The sequence below is a fragment of the Diceros bicornis genome, chromosome 35, assembly GCF_020826845.1.
Source record: "Diceros bicornis minor isolate mBicDic1 chromosome 35, mDicBic1.mat.cur, whole genome shotgun sequence".
NCBI classification, from domain to species: Eukaryota; Metazoa; Chordata; class Mammalia; order Perissodactyla; family Rhinocerotidae; genus Diceros; species Diceros bicornis.
The window spans coordinates 18370435-18387635 of record NC_080774.1 but is presented as its reverse complement, the minus strand read 5'-3'; the positions used below and the strand labels follow the sequence as shown (position 1 = coordinate 18387635).

Genomic DNA, 17201 nt, shown 5'->3' with positions numbered 1-17201 from the left:
GAGGATTGGCATCTAATGCTAGCGCAGGGCTGATCTTCCTCTCACACACACACACACACACACACACACACGTGTTTACTTTTTAATAGGCACAATTTTACGAAATGTCAGATTGACCCGTGGACTCAGAATCTTCTTCCGGACAGGGAGGCTGTGATACCAGTGAGTGTTGGTCGGGTGGTTCATCATAAGTAAACTTCCATGGGCCAGCTGAAGCTTGACCGCCTCCATCCGCCGGGAGGGGTGCTTCCCTCGAGAATCCTTATGCCGGAAGAAGAAGTCTCTGCAGGCCCCAAAGGAGACGGAGGCGATGGGGCTCCCAGGAGCCAGTTCTCTCTCGTCATCTCGGTGCTCACCAATGTGGTCACGGCCATCTTTATACCTGCACCGAGAGAACAAGCAGAGTTTACAGAACGGCTCTCCCTGGGAACGCGCCAACACCACACAGTCCTCCTCCTCTCACAGTGTGAAACGGGGCCCCAAGCATGCCGTCCTGGGGTTGTGACCCTGGGTTTCAAGTGACCATCCTCTAAACCCAGGGTTGTCAACCAGAGCAACTCTGTCCCCCTGAAGGGCTGGGGAATGTGGAGATGTGTTGGTTGCTATGACTGGGGAAGGGGGTGCTCCAGGCCTCTAGTGGGTGGAGACCAGGGACGCTGCTCCACATCCTACAACGCACAGGACAGCCCCCACCACAGGGTTACCTGGCCTAAAACATCAACAGCACTGCTGTTGAGAAACCCTGCCCTAAACCCAGACCCCTTCCTCCCAGCCATTCTTAGTCAAATCAGCCTGTTTAATTCTCTTCAGGATACTTAACGTCTGAAATTATCGTGTTGAACTGTCTGTTCATCAGTCATCTCGCACTCCCCGCTGTGGTGTGAGCCCCGTGAAGACTGCCCTGCTGTTCCACTACCACATCCCTTGTACACTAAAGAATTATTTGTTATACAAATAAACAAAATATGGTGGAATCCTAAACTCTTCCTTTGGGAAGAGACAGAAGATTTATAAAATTCAGTTCACTGGTCTAAAAAAAAGTACAAAACAGGTAGGGTGTCACCTGTTGACGAGCACAAAGTTGAAGGTCTTTCCAGTCGCCAAAGAAACGCGATCCCGGATGCGCTCTAGAACCGGGAGCCAGGGCTTTGGAGACAGGGTGAGGCCTGAAAAGGTGTAGGTCAGCCCAGTGTCGCCATACGTCGCCTGCTTCCTTGGCACGCTGTGCCATTTCCCGAACACCTGGACCCTGGTCAGCGCACCTGTGCAGACGAAACATGCAGCTCAGAAAACCAGGCAGGGAGTGCCCCATACTCTCGCTCCCTGAGTATTCAGGATCAAAAGGGAAGTAAAACAGGAATAACACTTAATGCTCTGACCGAGGACCCCCTTCTCAAAAGTCATTGTGGCTCGCCCAAAATGTTCATGTAAGAACAGTGATTCTCGGGCCGGCCCGGTGGCAAAGTGGTTAAGTTCATGTGCTCTGCTTCGGTGGCCCGGGGTTCATGGTTTCAGATCCCAGGTGTGGACCTACACACTGCTCATCAAGCCATGCTGTGGTGGTGTCTCACATACAAAATAGAAGAAGATTGGCACAGATGTTAGCTCAGGGCCAACCTTTCTCAAGCAAAACGAGGAAGACTGGCAACAAATGTTAGCTCAGGGCCAATCTTCCTCACCAAAAAAATAATTTTTTGAAAAAAGAACAGTGATTCTTGTCCTACACTTAGAGAAACATGGTCTTGTCCAATTTTTTTTAAACACTAACTTAATTGCCTTACCTACAGTAGGAGCAGAATAGAGGCTGAAATGCAAGTAAGATGAAGTCAGGTTACAGATTTTGCCACCTGTGGGGACTAAGGGCGTGGGGCCCATGAAAGATGGAGCTAACGCAGCTCAGGCTGGAGGCTGGGGTCTCCTGTGGGCTTTTCTACGCCTCCAAGTGCCCTGCCACCTTGCAGCGGTTCTCAGTGTGGTCCCCAGGCCTGCAGCATCAGCATCATTTGGAAACTCAGATGCTAGGATGCGGGGGTGGGGCCCAGCAATCTGAGTTCCCACAAGCAACAGAGTCCTCCAAGTGATGCTGAGAACCCCATGCAGAGGAATTACCTGGTTATTTGTCATCTCTCCTACTAGACATTGGTTCGCAAGCTTGGCTGCACATTAGAATCACCGGGAAGCTTTCTAAGAACACTGATGCCCGGGCTGTACCCCCAGCTATTCTGATTCAGTTGGTCTTGGGTAAAACCCAGCATCTTTTTCTTTTTCCAACTTCCTCAGATGATTCTAATCAGTAGCCAGGTGGAGACTCTCTCTGGTCATGTCAGCTCCTGGTGGGCAGGCAATCCTGTTTTTTCAAGTTTATATCCCAAGCACATAGCAAAGTGCTCGGCCCAGAGGCGCCCAGAGAATGTGTTGAATCAGTTCAACCCATCAGTAATTAATGGCTCCTGAGTTCAGATTTCTCCATAGACCACTAGTTCTATCAAACAAGCCTTCAGCACGCACCCCGCAGTCCTCTGCTTACCTGTAAAATATTCCACTTCTTTCTCCAACTCTTGGAAAATCCCGTCCGCTTCGGCTTTGCCAAACAGCACTGTGTAATCGCAGTCCAGGCCCTCGGCTCGAATGTGCTGCCAGCTGAGGCCTGCCAAGTCCACTCCATTCCCTGAGGTTTCTCTCCTGGGCCTTTTCCTGCTGCTTTCCTCGTCTCCTCCCAACTCTTCCGGGCCTTCTCCCATCTGCTCTTGCTGTCTCTTTCCCAAAAGGCCTCCTGGAGCCCTTTTCACCAGGAATCTGTCCATCCTCTCTCCACAAAGCAAAGAGAGCCGGTGGCGGGCAAAGAAAGAGACTGCCCAGACTCTGAGCCAGAGGCAAAAATCTGCTCCGTGGCAAAATGGTCCCACAGCAGTGCTCCTCCTGTTCCTAAGTTTCCATTTTAAAGTTTAACACCCTGTCCTATAGAGGAAGTAGAGGACATTAATGCTGGAAGGGTCCCTCAGAATGGTCCCGGGTCTCCCACACCTGGCTATGCATCCCAGTCAGCTGGCTAGCTTGCAAAAACCCAAATACCTGCACTCCATGACCCCAAGCATCTCAATTTTTAAAGAAATCCCCTCTGGGAATTCGCATGCCACAGGCAAATTTGCAGACTCCAAGTCCAAACCCTCACTTTACAGATGGGGAAACTGACACCTGGAGAGAGGAAGGGGTTTGCCCAAAGTCACCCAGAAAAGCAGTGTCTCTATTTCCTTCTCACCAATAACTGATCGGCCCTCCCACGCCAGCATTAAAATAGGTAAGTACAGTGATCTTCAAATGGATATGACTCTGAATCTAAATGTAAAACAGTTAATCGTGGTCAAACGCACGCACGCCGAATTCTGATACAATATAAGAACTGTATCACGAGCGGGGAGTGGGGGTGGCAAGCGTTCCTTCAAAATTCCAGCCACCGCCTCGCAGCTCCGAATCCTGCAACCACCGTAGGAAGGTCTCGCGGGAAAGAGAAAACACGGCACCGCAGCACTGCTTCCGGGAACATTTCGGATGCGAACAAGGAGAGGCGGGCAAATTTGCAAAACAAGGTGGTGGGCAGCCTCCTGGCGCCACCTGTTGGCCTTCCGGGCGCATTGCAAGCACTACCTGTTTTCAATGGAACTATTCCTTCTGCAACTGTTGAGGGAGAACTGTGCTTTGGGAGCTGTTGTTCGGTGTCACCTGTCCCTGAGGATTAATTTGGCGTCCTGACAGGGAGTTGGGCCACCAGCATATTGTCGCGGGTAGGAGCACGAGTGCGGCAGTCCGACCCCGGCTTCCCTTTCTGTCTCCTCCACTAGAGCTGTGTGGCTCCTACTTAACCTCTCTGGGCTTGAACTGCCTCATCTGTACAGTGGGGACTATAAAACCCATGCCATGAGAGCCCCATGAGGATTAAGGGAGAGGACGTGTGAGAAGTGCTTCCATGCTCCAAATAAATGTTAGATTCTATTATTACTCCTAACTTGTGTTTACTGTCTCCCCCAATGGAACGAAACCTCCGTCAGGTTGGGGGCTTCGTTTTGAATCTTCTTAGCGTACAGTTCTGCAAATCTTGACAAATGTACACAGTTGTGTGACCACCACCACAATCAAGATCCAGAACAGCTCCCTCACCCCACAAAATTCCCCCAAGCCTCTTAGTTATCAACTCGCCCACCTCACCCAGCCCCTGGCAACCAATGATGTGTTTTCTGTCCTGATAGTTTTGTCTTTCCCAGGATTTCTTATAAATGAAATGATACAATATACAGCCTTTTGTGTCTGGCCTCTTTCACTTAGCGTAATGCTTTTAGGATGGATCCATGTTGTTTGTATCAGTTGTTTGTTCTGTTTATTGCTGAGTAGTATTCCATTGTACACACAAACACCCCACAGTTTACCCACTCGCCCATTCAGGGGCATTTGGGTTGTTTTCAGTTTGGTACAATTACAAGTAAAGTCACTATATCCATTGATGTACAAGCTTTCGTGTGAATATAGATTTTTTTGGGGGGTGCAGGGGTGAGGAAGATTGGCCCTGAGCCAACATCTGTGCCTGTCTTCCTCTCTTTTGTTTATAGGACACTGCCACAGCATGGCTGATGAGTGGTGTAGGCTCGCACCCGGGATCGGAACCCATGAACCCCAGGCCACCGAAGCAGAGCATGCGAACTTAATCACTATGCCACCAGCCAGCCCCTGAACATAGATTTTAATTTCACTTGGGTAAATACCTAGCAGTAAATACGTCCCATACAGAGCGATAAATAGAGTCACCAGCTAGAAAGCGGGCAGGAGAAGGCCTTTCAGAGCAAGGGTCCCAAGCTGAGACCTGAAGCTTTCCAGGCAGGGGGACAGCGGTTGCAAGGGCGTAAGGCCCACGCCAAGGACCAGTGAACGTGCTGAGAGCCAGATTCCCTGACCACCTCACAGGAGGAGGGGCCTCCCTCAGGAAGGAAAGCAGCCTCGCCAGCAGGGTAAGAAGCTGGGGTTTTATTCTAAGCACATTTGGAAACAATAGGAGCATTTTAACCTGGGGATTCTCAAGATGTAATTTACATTTCAAAAAGATCACTGTTAGGAAAGAGGAGACCAGCTGGGATTGTACCAGGTGATGGAGAGCAGCAGCTGAATTATTTTGGAGATAGAAACAAGAGGACCTGTTGATGGTTTGGATGTGGGTTGGGAGGGAGGGAAAGAAGAATCCCAGGTGTATTGGGGGAGCAGTGGTGCCTTTTGGGGGATGACTAGTTTGGAGTTTAACCTCCACGACCTCAGTTAAAGTCTCCCCCAAACCTTACAGGTTAGGCAAAATGTTGGACCGCTCTTGGCCTTCGTTACTGGTCAGTGAAACAGGTAGTGGAAATTGGATGAGATGATGTATCTAAGAGCTCAACAAATACCGTTCCAATGCCAATGTCACTCCCACAGAAACTCTACCTGGCAGGTACTTTTTACAGCGGAGAGATGCAGGGATTTGCCCCAAGGCAGAAATGTGACGAATGAGTATACGGTAATGAATGAAAAAGTCAATAAATGAGGGAACCGAACAAAGGAACCCGGCCGTCCCCAAAGACTCGTCCACGCTCCACCTCCTCCCCAGGGCCTCGCCGGGCGGCCCCTCCCGCACATGCGCACTAGGCCCTCCACCGCCCCCAGCCCAGACCCCCGGTCGGAGCATGCGCGGGCCGCTTGGCGCCAACTGCAGACCTTCTCAGTGGCGCGAGTCTCGTGGGTCCCCTGGCGGCGCGCGTTCCCTCCCTCCTCGGCTCCAGGATGATCGGCCAGAAGACCCTCTACTCCTTCTTTACCCCGAGCGCCCCCAGGAAGCGACATGCCGGCGGCCCCGAGCCGGCCGACCCGGGGACCGGCGTGGCGGCGGTGGCTGAGGAGAGCGGGGATGCGGCGGTGAGGCGGGGCGGGACCTCGCGTGGGGCCGGGGGAAGGGAGGGAGAAGAGGGCGGCGGGCCCCGCGCGACCGAGGGGTTGCAGGAACGCGCCGTGGACCTGGGACTCTGGGGCCCCGCGTTCAGAACACTCTGTCGTGTTCAAAACAGCCGCCGCGGCGCCTGTCGGCGCCATGCTGAGGGGCCAGCCAATGGGAGCGGGCCTCGGGGCCTGCGGCGCCAATCGGAGGCGAGGGGGCCGCCCCGCGCGGCCTTCCAACCAATCAGAGGAGGGAGAGGGCGGGACTCCCGGGGGAGGGTTTTTGCCGCGAAAAGGCCACATGGGGACGCGAGTGGCGGGCTCCGCGGGCGGGGCGCCGTGGTGCAGGGCCTCCCTTCCCGCGAACGCCTAAGCTCGCAGCCCTTCTCCGCCGCATTTTAGTACCCAACTCGAAGTTTGGGGCAGCGGACTGCTAGTCCCAACTGGGCTCAGCCCTGGGTTCCTGGACTCGGGTTTTGCTCCGACCTGCCCGGTGGGCCTGAAACCTTACAAATGGGCGTCCTCTGGCAAGGGCCGTTGAGGTGGGGGCGGAAGCTGCAGGCGCCTGGGAGAGGCCCGCTGCAGCTCCTGACCCGCCTCTGCGGGGACCACTTGCAGGCCAGCCCCCCCAAGAAGGCCCGAGCCGGGCAGGAGGACCCCAGCACGCCGCCCTCCTCGCCGCTGAGCCCCGAGCAGCTGGACCGCATCCAGAGGAACAAGGCCGCCGCCCTGCTCAGACTCGCGGCGCGCAACGTGCCGGTGGGTTTCGGTGAGAGCTGGAAGAAGCATCTTAGCGGAGAGTTCGGAAAACCGTATTTCATAAAGGTAAACGTGGACGCTGTGGGCCCTTTGTCTTCTTGATATAGCAGGCCAAGGCCGCGTCTGTAGGATACTGCTTTCGTGGTCTCCTATTTTCCCTCCGTCAATGTGCTTTTCACACTAAGTGCGTAAACTAAAAGCCGTGGTGTTTTGAATCCAGGCGTTTACATTAGTTAATAATTTCAAAAGACTGTAAGATGATGTCATGGCTTATTTTAATTCATTTAGTTACTCTGCTCTCCAGGTAAGAGTGGCATAGTGAAACCACAAACCCAACTGAATGAAACCTGGCTCAGAGGGAGGGGTTCGCACCAAAAGGAAATCAGAGCAGCCAGGCCAATCATCTTTGACCCAGCCCAAAGAAAGGGGCAGGGAATTGAATGACTGAGCAACATTCACATCGGTGGGGAGCCAGTACTGTTTTTGTTTGTTGTTTTTCCAAAGAATTTGGGTATCAGACATGGCAAAGAGCTAGATATTTCTTCAGATAGCTTGCATTAGAAGCTTTCTTATTGGATCTTTATCCTTTCCAGTGAGATCTGACTTTAAATTTATTTTATCTTTAAATCAGCTAATGGGGTTTGTTGCAGAAGAAAGAAGACATCACACTGTTTATCCACCCCCACACCAAGTCTTCACCTGGACCCAAATGTGTGACATAAGAGATGTAAGTACAAGTTGTGCAGGAGTTTTGATAAAAGAAGAGAATCCAATAGTATTTCTTAATTAGGGACATTGGAGTTAAGTCATTGTCCATAATTCAGTAATAAATAAAATACTGAAATTGTGAGATTTGGCGGGGTATATTTTGGCCTGTATTTACTCTTTTAACTTTTTTTTTTGGGTAATGAAGGTTAGCCCTGTGCTAACATCCTCCTCTTTTTGCTGAGGAAGACTGGCCCTGGGCTAACATCCATGCCCATCTTCCTCTGCTTTATGTGGGACGCCACCACAGTATGACTTGACAAGCGGTGCGTCTGTGCGCGCCCGGGATCCGAACCTGTGAACCCCCGGGCTGCTGCAGCGGAGTGCACGCACTTAACTGCTATGCTACCGGGCCGGCCCTCTTTTTAACTTTTACTATGTTCTGTTTATGCAGCAAAAAAGAAAAATGTACAGGGACCATGTGTCTATATGTTCTCATTTCTTGTGTTTTATTTAATCCTGAAACCAACCCCGTGCCAGTGTTGGGTATCATTGTGGTGATGAGGAAACTGAGGCATGAAGCAGCTAGGTCTTTTTCAGCTGGTTGTGGTCGACCTTACTTTGTCTTGGAGCTCAGTATTTGTCTGTCTTATAGTTGATGCTCTCAAGCTCTTGACTCCTGGCCTGAACAGTTTTGCTGTCCTGTTCACAAGTCCCTTTGCTTTGGTTCGTTGTACACATGGCTGCTGGCTGGCAGCTCTGGTCATGTCAGTCTCCTGTTCAGAAGCTTGTTTTGTGGCTTTGCACTGTATGGACTATGAAAGCTGAACGTGAATATGACCATGTCCCACTTCCCAGCCTCACCCCCACCTCCCGTTTTCCTACTTCAGAGTTGGGCAGTGTGGCAACTCTCTCCTCACTTCTGTCTTTTGAAAACCAGCTAGGTCCATCAATGGCACCTCCTTGAAGCCCGTAACCCACTACCTTTGTGACCTGGTTTTCCTCTAAACTTCTCCATATGTTCGGTATCTGCCTACACTGGAGGTTTTTACATTTTGTTCTTTCCTTTTCCTCCCCTGTTTTGTAAGCTCAGAGCAGGAATCCTGTGATTTAATAAATATCTGTTAAATAGAAGTGAAAGCGGTGAATAAGCCATCTTGATAAGGCTGCCATACCTAATACTTAGCAAACTTCACAATTTTCATTTTAGAGCAAGAACCTTGAATATAGCTCCTTGTTTTTGAAGTTAAATGAACTGAGTCCTATTAAACTGAGTACTAGTTTGCTTCTTGTTTGAATAGTATGTCCTATCTTGAATACCAGTGATCACTATAAATAGGGAAGAATAAGAAAAGAGCATGAAACTTTAGAGGATCAAATGGCCCAGCGAGGCTTCTTTGCAGACGAGCATATGGAGAGTCAGGGAGGTTACATGGTTCGGCCAAGGTCGTCCCTTATCCAGGACCAGAACCCTGAGCCCTAAAGCTTCCCTGCCTGCACAGGTTGCTTCACAATGGAAAATATGCTGGGGATAGTGTGAGCACCAACAGTAGGAGCTGAGGGGTCCACAAAAGCTTCCTGATCATGGGAATTCCTGAAGCTGGGTTTTAAAGGATATAGTGTATGTTGGCTGTGGAAGAAGACTGTAAGAAGGAACCCCACGAGCAGAAGCATGAGAATGAAGAAGAGGCGGGCAGGCACCAGATGGAAAGGATTAGCTGTGTTTTAATACCCCCGTGACGGTGACCTAATGTTCAGTGCATCTTGCCACCTACTCCCATTGCCTTCTGACCTGACCTCATTCTTTTCTGGTTTCATGCCTTAGAGGATGTAAGGGTACAGGCACCTTCATATGCTGTTGATGTGGAATTCGAATTGCTTCAGCTTACTGAAAAGCCATTTGGTGTATGTCTATGAAAATTTTAAATGCACTTCTCCTTTGACTAGCAGCGCCACTATTATGAATCTGTTCCGTAGAAATAAGAGCAACGGGGGCCGGCCTGGAGTCATAGAGGCTAAGTTCTCATGCTCTACTTAGGTGGCCCGGGGTTCACAGGTTCAGATCCTGGGTGCAGACCTACGCACTGCTCATCAAGCCATGCTGTGGTGGCGTCCCACATACAAAATAGAGGAAGATGGGCACGGATGTTAGCTCAGGGCCGATCTTCCTCACAAAAAACAAACCAAAAAATAAGAGCAACAGTATGTAAGGGTATATGTACTAGGATGTTTACTGCACTATTTTTTGTAAAGGAAAAAGTAGAGAAACAAGCTGATAGCCCATCAGTGATTGAGGTCTCGCTTCACTTGAAGGAGCCCCAAGAAGTACGATGTGAGAAACGCAAAACTGTAGGGAAGTGAGTGCAGTAACCCAAATTCTATAGGAAATTAAAATAGGTTGAATCGGGGTGGGATAGGGATGAGGGGAGGTGATGAACCACTTTGTATGTTTCTGGATGGTTGTACTTGTGACAAGAGTGTATTTACTTTTTTTTTGGGTGAGGAAGGTTGGCCCTGAGCTAACATTTGTTCCAGTCTTCCTCTGTTTTGTATGTGGGATGCTGCCACAGCATGGCTTGATGAGTGGTGCATAGGTCCACACCTGAGACCTGAACCCCTGATCCCCAGGCTACTGAAAGAGAGTGCGCAAACTTAACCACTATGCCACCGGGTCAGCCACCGTATTTGCTTTTGTAATTTGAAAAATGAGAGGGATGAAACCAAAGTTGACCCCAGCTTGTCTCAAACACGTGTGTCAGAGAAAGGAGTGGGGCAGTGCGGCAGGGTGATTGAGTGAAGGATGATTTGGTAATGGAAAGTGATGGTGCTAGGTCACCTACTCGCTTCTGGATGTTCTTAATTGGGTCAGGAACGGGGCTGCCCTTCTCATCCTCATGTCCCTTTGTATGTATAGGTTATCAGCCAGGTGTTCGTTTAAACTGCCTACGTTACGGTATTTAATTTCTTGCCTCCTGGTATTGACAGGTGAAGGTTGTCATCCTGGGACAGGATCCGTATCATGGACCCAATCAAGCTCACGGGCTCTGCTTCAGTGTTCAAAGACCTGTTCCACCTCCACCCAGGTACGACTGCTTTACAGATCGTGGTTAATTTCAGATGTGTACTTTGCAAATTACAGGTACGCCTATTTGAGGGGCTTGCACTAGCCTTTCTAGCAAAATTTCTCAAGCTTAGCACTATTGACATTTGGCGCTGGGTCCTGGGGGAATGTTTGTCCTGCCCACTGCAGGTTGTTGAGCAGCACCCCTGGCCTCTACTCACCAGATGCCAGTAGCACTGCCGGCCTGGTGGTGAGGATGAAAAATGTCTTCAGACAGTGCCAGAAGTCCCCTAGGGGTTCAAAATCACACCTGCTAAAGAACCACTGCTTTGGAGGATTTTACACATCATATGTATAAATATAATAAATACATAAAGATATAATATAGTAACCAAGCATCAGTTGGGAGGGTGGGTGGTAACTTCTGGGCTGATTTACTCAGGTCTTCCAAAGTGCTGCTCCCTAATCCAAGCGCAGACCAAGGTAAAGGTCAGGCAGATTTAGCTGTCAGAAGGCAGGGCGGTGTTCACCTCCTGCATTAGTGCAGTGGGTCCCTTGCCCTCTCCAGGGGCTGGCGTTACAGGCTGTGATTCACATGATATTGGAGGTGACAACTTTCAGAACTGTGCTTAAGATTCTGTTTTTTTTTATTTCTTTCGGCTTGCTTTCAGCTTGGAAAACATTTATAAGGAACTGTCCACAGACATAGATGGCTTTGTTCATCCTGGTCACGGAGATTTGTCTGGGTGGGCCAAACAAGGTAAAGCAACCACTGTGGATGTGTCCTGGACGGATTTCAACAGTCTTCCCCTTTCTGTCTGACTTGCTTATGTTTGTGAAAGATTAGCCATAAGGAGCTAGAGTGCTCCAGTAAAACGGCTCAATTCCTATAAGTCAGAAAATGGATCTCAGTTTTACCCACAGCCAGTGTTTTCTTTTGTGTTTTAATCAGGATTTGAAAGAGAACAGTTTGTTCCTCCTTGTTGGTATTTTGATTTTATCACTTAGCCGCACTTTGACCATTCAGAAGGCGGCCTTGCTTCTCATTTTGACACACAGGTTGAGTTATGTGTGTTTAATACCTATCTACGGAACTACTTTTTTTTTCTTTCCTTTTTTAAGAAATAAACTGTAACCAGGGTAAGGAGAGACTATTTACTCGCTGGTTTCTTGCAGTTAGATTTTTGTTTCAATGAAACATCTTGGCCTCCTTTTGTTGTTTTCTGAGGTTATTTAATGTCACTTAGGGTATATTTTTAAAACAATTCTTTCTGGTAACAGATACAATGCATGTTCACTGTTGCAAACTCAGAACATGTTGAAAGTGCAGAGGTGAAAATAAAATGCCCTCTGATCCCGCCCAGAGGTTTCTGTATGCCCTCATTTCCGCCGGTTTTTTGAGTTTTGGTGGTTCATTATAAAAGATTCGATCTGGAAATGGTTTCCTCACGTGTTGAGCCCCTGTTGTTGGGTGTTGGGGCTGATCGTCTTAGCCCGCCTTTTACGTATTTCTTTGGTGTGTGTTCGTAGGTGTTCTCCTACTCAACGCCGTCCTCACGGTCCGCGCGCATCAGGCCAATTCTCACAAGGAGAGAGGTTGGGAGCAGTTTACCGACGCGGTCGTGTCCTGGCTAAATCAGAACTCCAATGGCCTCGTCTTCTTGCTCTGGGGCTCTTATGCTCAGAGGAAGGGCAGTGCGATCGACAGGGTATGTCTGTCTGTGTGTGTGTGTGTGGGGTGGGTGTGTGTGTGTGGGTGGGTGGGTGTGGGTGTGGGTGAGTGTGTGGTTTTGTAAGCAGAATTCTAGGAATCCCTGCTATGTGGTCCTGGAAAATCCATGACATAAAAAGAAGCTTCTTTTCCCTTAAGACTATTGCAATTAGGGTTAGGTTTCCTGTTGGAAATTGAGCAGAACTCAGATAAATGATAGGGATGCCTAGCTGTGTATGAAGAAAGCCTCTGGCCAACTTCTGAGTTAATACAGTTAGTAATATTGGCATAGACTTGCTGTATACATAGAAAGATACACAGGTCCCAGGTACTATTTATTTAACAATGTGATAAATACTGAATAAGGTGAGTTTCTTCTGAGAAATTTGAGAGTATATAGGAAACACAAAGAATCCCACTTAAACACAAATGTAACTTCCCCCGTGAAAATGCTTTCTGTGATAATCATTAAACCTGAGCTCTCATCGCCAATACCCAACACCACCTGACCAGTGCTTGTATCGCTGCCCTCTCTGCAGCCTCCCCCAACTCGTTCCTTCTGATCTTCTCCATTTACTTACTGAAGCACCTCATGCCTGGTTGCTGAGATCAAAAACCAGAATCATCCTCAAATCCTCCCTTTTCCCTCATTGCCTTAAATCCAGTCCATCAGAGTCCTGTCAACTCTGCCCCGTAAAAACATCCCAATCCTACTGCATCTCACAGTGACACTGCTGCCACTCTGGGGGGAGCCACCGTCATGTCTCTCCAGGATAACTGACAGACTGTAGATGATGGTGGTTTGACGGAGAACAGCAGAGTGGAGGAGGAGAGATGGGGTGTGGAGGGGAGAGAGGAGTCAGAATGAATGTTTAGCTTGGGTGGTTGGGAGAGACATTGAATTGGGAAGTGGGGGTGGGGGAGAAATTATAGAGTAAACACTTCAATAAGTGAGGTCAGGGGCTAACTGAGGTGACCCGACAGTAGTTTCTGGTGTATCAGAAATGTGCAAAGATATTGAAGCCCTCTCCTGTGTCAGGCACCAGTCTAGCACTTTTCTCGCAGAATCTCACTTTGTGCTCTCACAAAGGCAATGCGGAGAGGAATACACTGACCCCATTTTGTCCTGGGGCTCAGGGAGATGAGGTCACTTGCCCAAAGTTCAGTGGATGACGTAGCCAAGCTTCGTGCCTGCTCTGGAGCTTCTGCCTCTTTCTGAGAGCCTGCTCGCCTGGGTGGGCCTGTGGGCATGTGCCCCATGTGGTCCCCAGGTGAGTGTGTTAGGATTCTAAGCCAGTGATTGAGTGCAAGTCTACAGACTTGACTCACATGTCAGTTGTCATCTCCATTTCCTCTTAAATGGGATTTCATCTTTATTTTGTACTTTAGAGTTTTCTTAAGGTAGTTGATTCACATGATTAAAAAATAAAGGCTATTAGGGTATGTGGCGAGAAGTCTCCCATCATGGTCCCCCTCTGTTGAGTTTCTTCCCGACTTGGGTAAGCACTGGTTTTTAGTTTCTGATGGCTCCTTCCAGTGTCTTTTTATGCATATGCCAGCAACTAGCAGTAGAATGTGTAAATCAGATTAAAAAGCCTCTTTCTCTGTAAAGCTTCTGGATGAACGAACAAGATGTTCTCGGATGTTTTTCTTTTAAGGAAGGGAATAGTAGGAATAAAATTTGGTGTGAATGAACTGATGCTAAGATCTGATTATCTAGGTCGTCAGAAGTGTACATAGAGTGATTTCCAATCTCTGCCTTAGGGAGGTTTATGGTTAGTCTCGCTCCTACTCGGTGTATTTGTCATCTTTATTATTATTAAACATGGTTCGGTTAGAAAGTAAACAGTTGTTAAGATAGCTTAATCATGAAAACCAGGTGTGTCTCTGGGCGCTGGATCTGTATATTCAGCTGCCTCCTTACTAGTGACCCATAAGCACATGCAATTCAACATGTTCAAGAGAAATTCTGCTTTCCTCGTGCATCCCTCACTGTACTACCCACGGCTAAAAAGGAGCACCATCCACCCAGCTGTCCAACCAGAAATCAGGTGCCAGCCTTGACACCTCCCTCCCTCTCTGTCTCTCCCCCTCGCCCTCTCCCCCACCCACCTTGTCTCCTCTTTGCCCTCCCCTCCTCCCATCAGTCATTCGGAGCCTCTCTTCTCTCTTTACTGTCTCTCTCAAACCGCCCCGCCCCCGCCCGACCACCTTTGCCTCGGTTCAGGCCCTCGTCTGATCTTGCCTGGAGTGTTCAGATGCTTGCGCCCTGGAAGCCCTTGGTTGGGCTGACAACCTGGGGGACTGGGATGGCCCTGGGCTGCCTGTCAGCCACAGTGCCCCTCTTTCCACTCTGCGCTCCAGGCTGACAGAAGCACCTGGACTTCTTCCCTGGGCCCCAGGTCCCTGCCTGCCTCTGAACATCCTGCTTCCTCTCTCCACAGGGTGGAGGTCTTTTCCTTCCCCAGAGCTGGCTAACTCGTCCTTCCAAGCTCAGCACAGCTCACGTTTCCAGGCGCCTGGAGTGCGTGCTAGTCGGCGTGCTAACACTTGACCTGCATTACTTCTCATAACACTCTGTCCACAGGATGGTTCATTTTTCTTGCTCAGTAACTTCATAGGCTGGACGCTGTTGTTATTCTCAACTTACAGTGAGGAATGAAGTGCAGCTTAGGGAGGTCCAGTGACTTCCCCGTGGCCACACACTGCTGAGCGGCAGAGCCAGGCCTGGACCCAGGCCCTCGGGTTCCGGACTCCTAGTTCTCAACCCTGCTGGGCTGCCTGGTGTTCATTGTCTCCTGGACCAAGCTCCTTGAAGGCAGGGATGTTTGGAAAACAATGATTTGTCAAGTGGCTTTTACTTAATACGGAAAAGAATAAAGAAGGAAACAGAAGTGATCCATAATGTTCCTGCTCAGTTAACTACAGCTGACATTTAAAAGATCAAAGTGTTCCCTTTTTGTGGTGAGACAATTCAGACAGTAGAGAAAGGTACAAAATGGAAAGTAAATACCTTCCACTGTTTCTTTCCCCTAAAGGAACTACTATAAATAGAGTCTTGGGTATTGACCCCCCAAATTTTTTAATGCAATTAATTATCACTCTCCTTGCTTTTTTCACTTGAGATGTTTTGGAGGTCTTCCCATATCAGCATATGGAGCTCTGCCTCATTCTAGCGGCCATGTGGTGTTCCACTGTAGGAACTTGAGGAAAACATTTTTAGTCTGTTGCACAACACTGGATTTATATTAGGTTTACAGATGTCAGCAGTGCTGCATGATCCTCCTCATACTGCATCTTTGTGGAGGTGTGTGCATCGTGGAGTCCTGTAGCAAATACGGGCTTAGCAGTGGAATTGCTGGATCATAAGATACGGGCACTTAACAGTTGCGTAGGTGCCCAGCTGAAGGCTGCAACTGGCCGCTTTGCAGCCTCAGAGCCTAGCAAAGGCAGCTGCTTCCAAAATGGGTGAGTGAATGCCTGATGTTCCAGTACGGATGCTGATGGTAAATACACACGCTTTGGAACGTGGGAGCATTTGGGGAGGGCAGAGGGGAATTGCACAGCTGTCGTCAAGTGCAACAGCCACGGTCACTTTTTTAATGTCCTAGCTTTTATTCATTCTCTTGTTATCTTTCAGAAGCGGCACCACGTGCTGCAGACTGCTCATCCCTCCCCGTTGTCCGTGTACAGAGGGTTCTTTGGGTGTAGACATTTCTCTAAGACCAACGAGCTGCTGCAGAAGTCCGGCAAGGAGCCCATCAACTGGAAGGAGCTGTGACCCTGAACTGGGGGCATCTCCAGGCGGTTTTCTAGAAGCTGCTATTGAAGTTGCAAAGTCCGATTGAAAAAGCATTTCCCTGGTTCTTAAGCACTCTGCATAAGGGAAGGTTTCGGGAAAGCAGCCATGAACCAGGCTGCCCAGGAGAGGCCGCTTTATCCAGCCTGGACGTGCCCTGTGACCACGTCTCCTCTGCAGCATGGCTTTGGCCTAACACGCGCCATCAGCCCAAGTTCTTGGAAGAGAGATGAGGTCACACTCTAGACTCTTCCCCTCTGTTTCCTTGGGCTAAGGGGGGAGATAAGCACCTGTTTGGTACAGCCAGCTGCTACTTGTTTATACCTGGTAGGTTAGACTGTAAGTTATCAGGTGTTGGGTGTGTTTATTTAGAAGGGCCCCCCTCTGCCCAGCCTGGCCTTCCAGCCTCGGCCAGGTCCACCGCCCCTTGATCCTCACGGAGCCCTCAGGCCCCTCCTTGAAGGAAGCGCGAGGACGTTTTGCAAGTTCCCAGAAAGCCGGCCTCGCAGAAATGAGGGATGAATTTCCTGGTTGTAGCAGAGGAGAAAATTCCTAAGGAGTAATCCTTGGTGTGAGCCTTCACAGACAGGCAGAGGCCGAAAGAAGTGAGCTGGGTCTTGTTTATCCTGTTATCCCGTGGGTGTTTCTAGGAGTAAGCAGTGGACGTTGAACAGGAAGGAAGAGAAAGGGGGCTTTTTTTTTTAGGGAAAGGAAGTGCTTTTCTCCTAGATGTGTCCTGAGTTGGGGTTTTTAAGGCAGCACTGACTGCCAAAAGCTGTTTTTTATAGACTGAAATCACTTTGGGATATCTCTTTCTGCAACACTGGCGAATTTTGCTTTGGTAAAAATACTTGGCAAATTTGTACATATATTTTTTTAATCCTTTGTTTAACAGACAATCTTTATTAGGTCGTCACCTCCATCCTAGATGCTGTTAGAGTTGCTGTTTTGCTATTAGCTGGGTTTAATAGTTAACCCTGTGTGAGTTTGCTAATAAAAGATTGTTGAAGTTTCACTTTGTGCCAGTGCCCTTCGTCAGCTCCCTCTGTTCCCCAGGGTGTCTTCAGACTCTTGGACTGGGGACAGCTTGGTCACCATGGCAACCATTGTGGGCAGGAAGGGCTGCCTCTGCAGCCCTTGCCTCTTCCTGCCCCTACCTCTTCTTCATGCCTCGGTAAGCCCTGGGACAGGTTCCTGAAAGGGGCGTGAGCAAGGCTTCC

At 49.3% G+C, this 17201-nt stretch overlaps 2 protein-coding genes across 6 annotated transcripts; one reads left to right on the top strand and one right to left on the bottom strand.

Annotated features, from left to right (window-relative positions):
• Positions 1 to 68: 68 nt before the first annotated feature.
• On the bottom strand, positions 69 to 3498 carry ALKBH2 (alkB homolog 2, alpha-ketoglutarate dependent dioxygenase). Of its 5 annotated transcripts, none has more exons than XM_058531637.1 (4): positions 3368 to 3498; positions 2528 to 2958; positions 1064 to 1262; positions 69 to 382 (listed from the first exon to the last, which is right to left on the bottom strand). In XM_058531637.1, exons 2-4 carry the CDS (start codon positions 2802 to 2804, stop codon positions 76 to 78), a joined length of 783 nt encoding a protein of 260 aa, XP_058387620.1. In that variant the 5' UTR covers positions 2805 to 2958; positions 3368 to 3498; the 3' UTR covers positions 69 to 75. The 5 variants fall into 5 exon arrangements, with proteins under 5 accessions (XP_058387620.1, XP_058387625.1, XP_058387622.1 ...); XM_058531642.1 differs by having other exon boundaries at positions 3372 to 3498; XM_058531639.1 differs by lacking the exon at positions 3368 to 3498 and adding an exon at positions 3196 to 3359.
• Positions 3499 to 5720: 2222 nt separating this feature from the next.
• UNG (uracil DNA glycosylase) lies at positions 5721 to 16996 on the top strand. The gene is made up of 7 exons (XM_058531636.1): positions 5721 to 5928; positions 6565 to 6771; positions 7337 to 7432; positions 10396 to 10493; positions 11143 to 11231; positions 12002 to 12180; positions 15823 to 16996. Exons 1-7 carry the CDS (start codon positions 5797 to 5799, stop codon positions 15961 to 15963), a joined length of 942 nt encoding a protein of 313 aa, XP_058387619.1. The 5' UTR covers positions 5721 to 5796; the 3' UTR covers positions 15964 to 16996.
• The last annotated feature ends 205 nt before the right edge of the window (positions 16997 to 17201 follow it).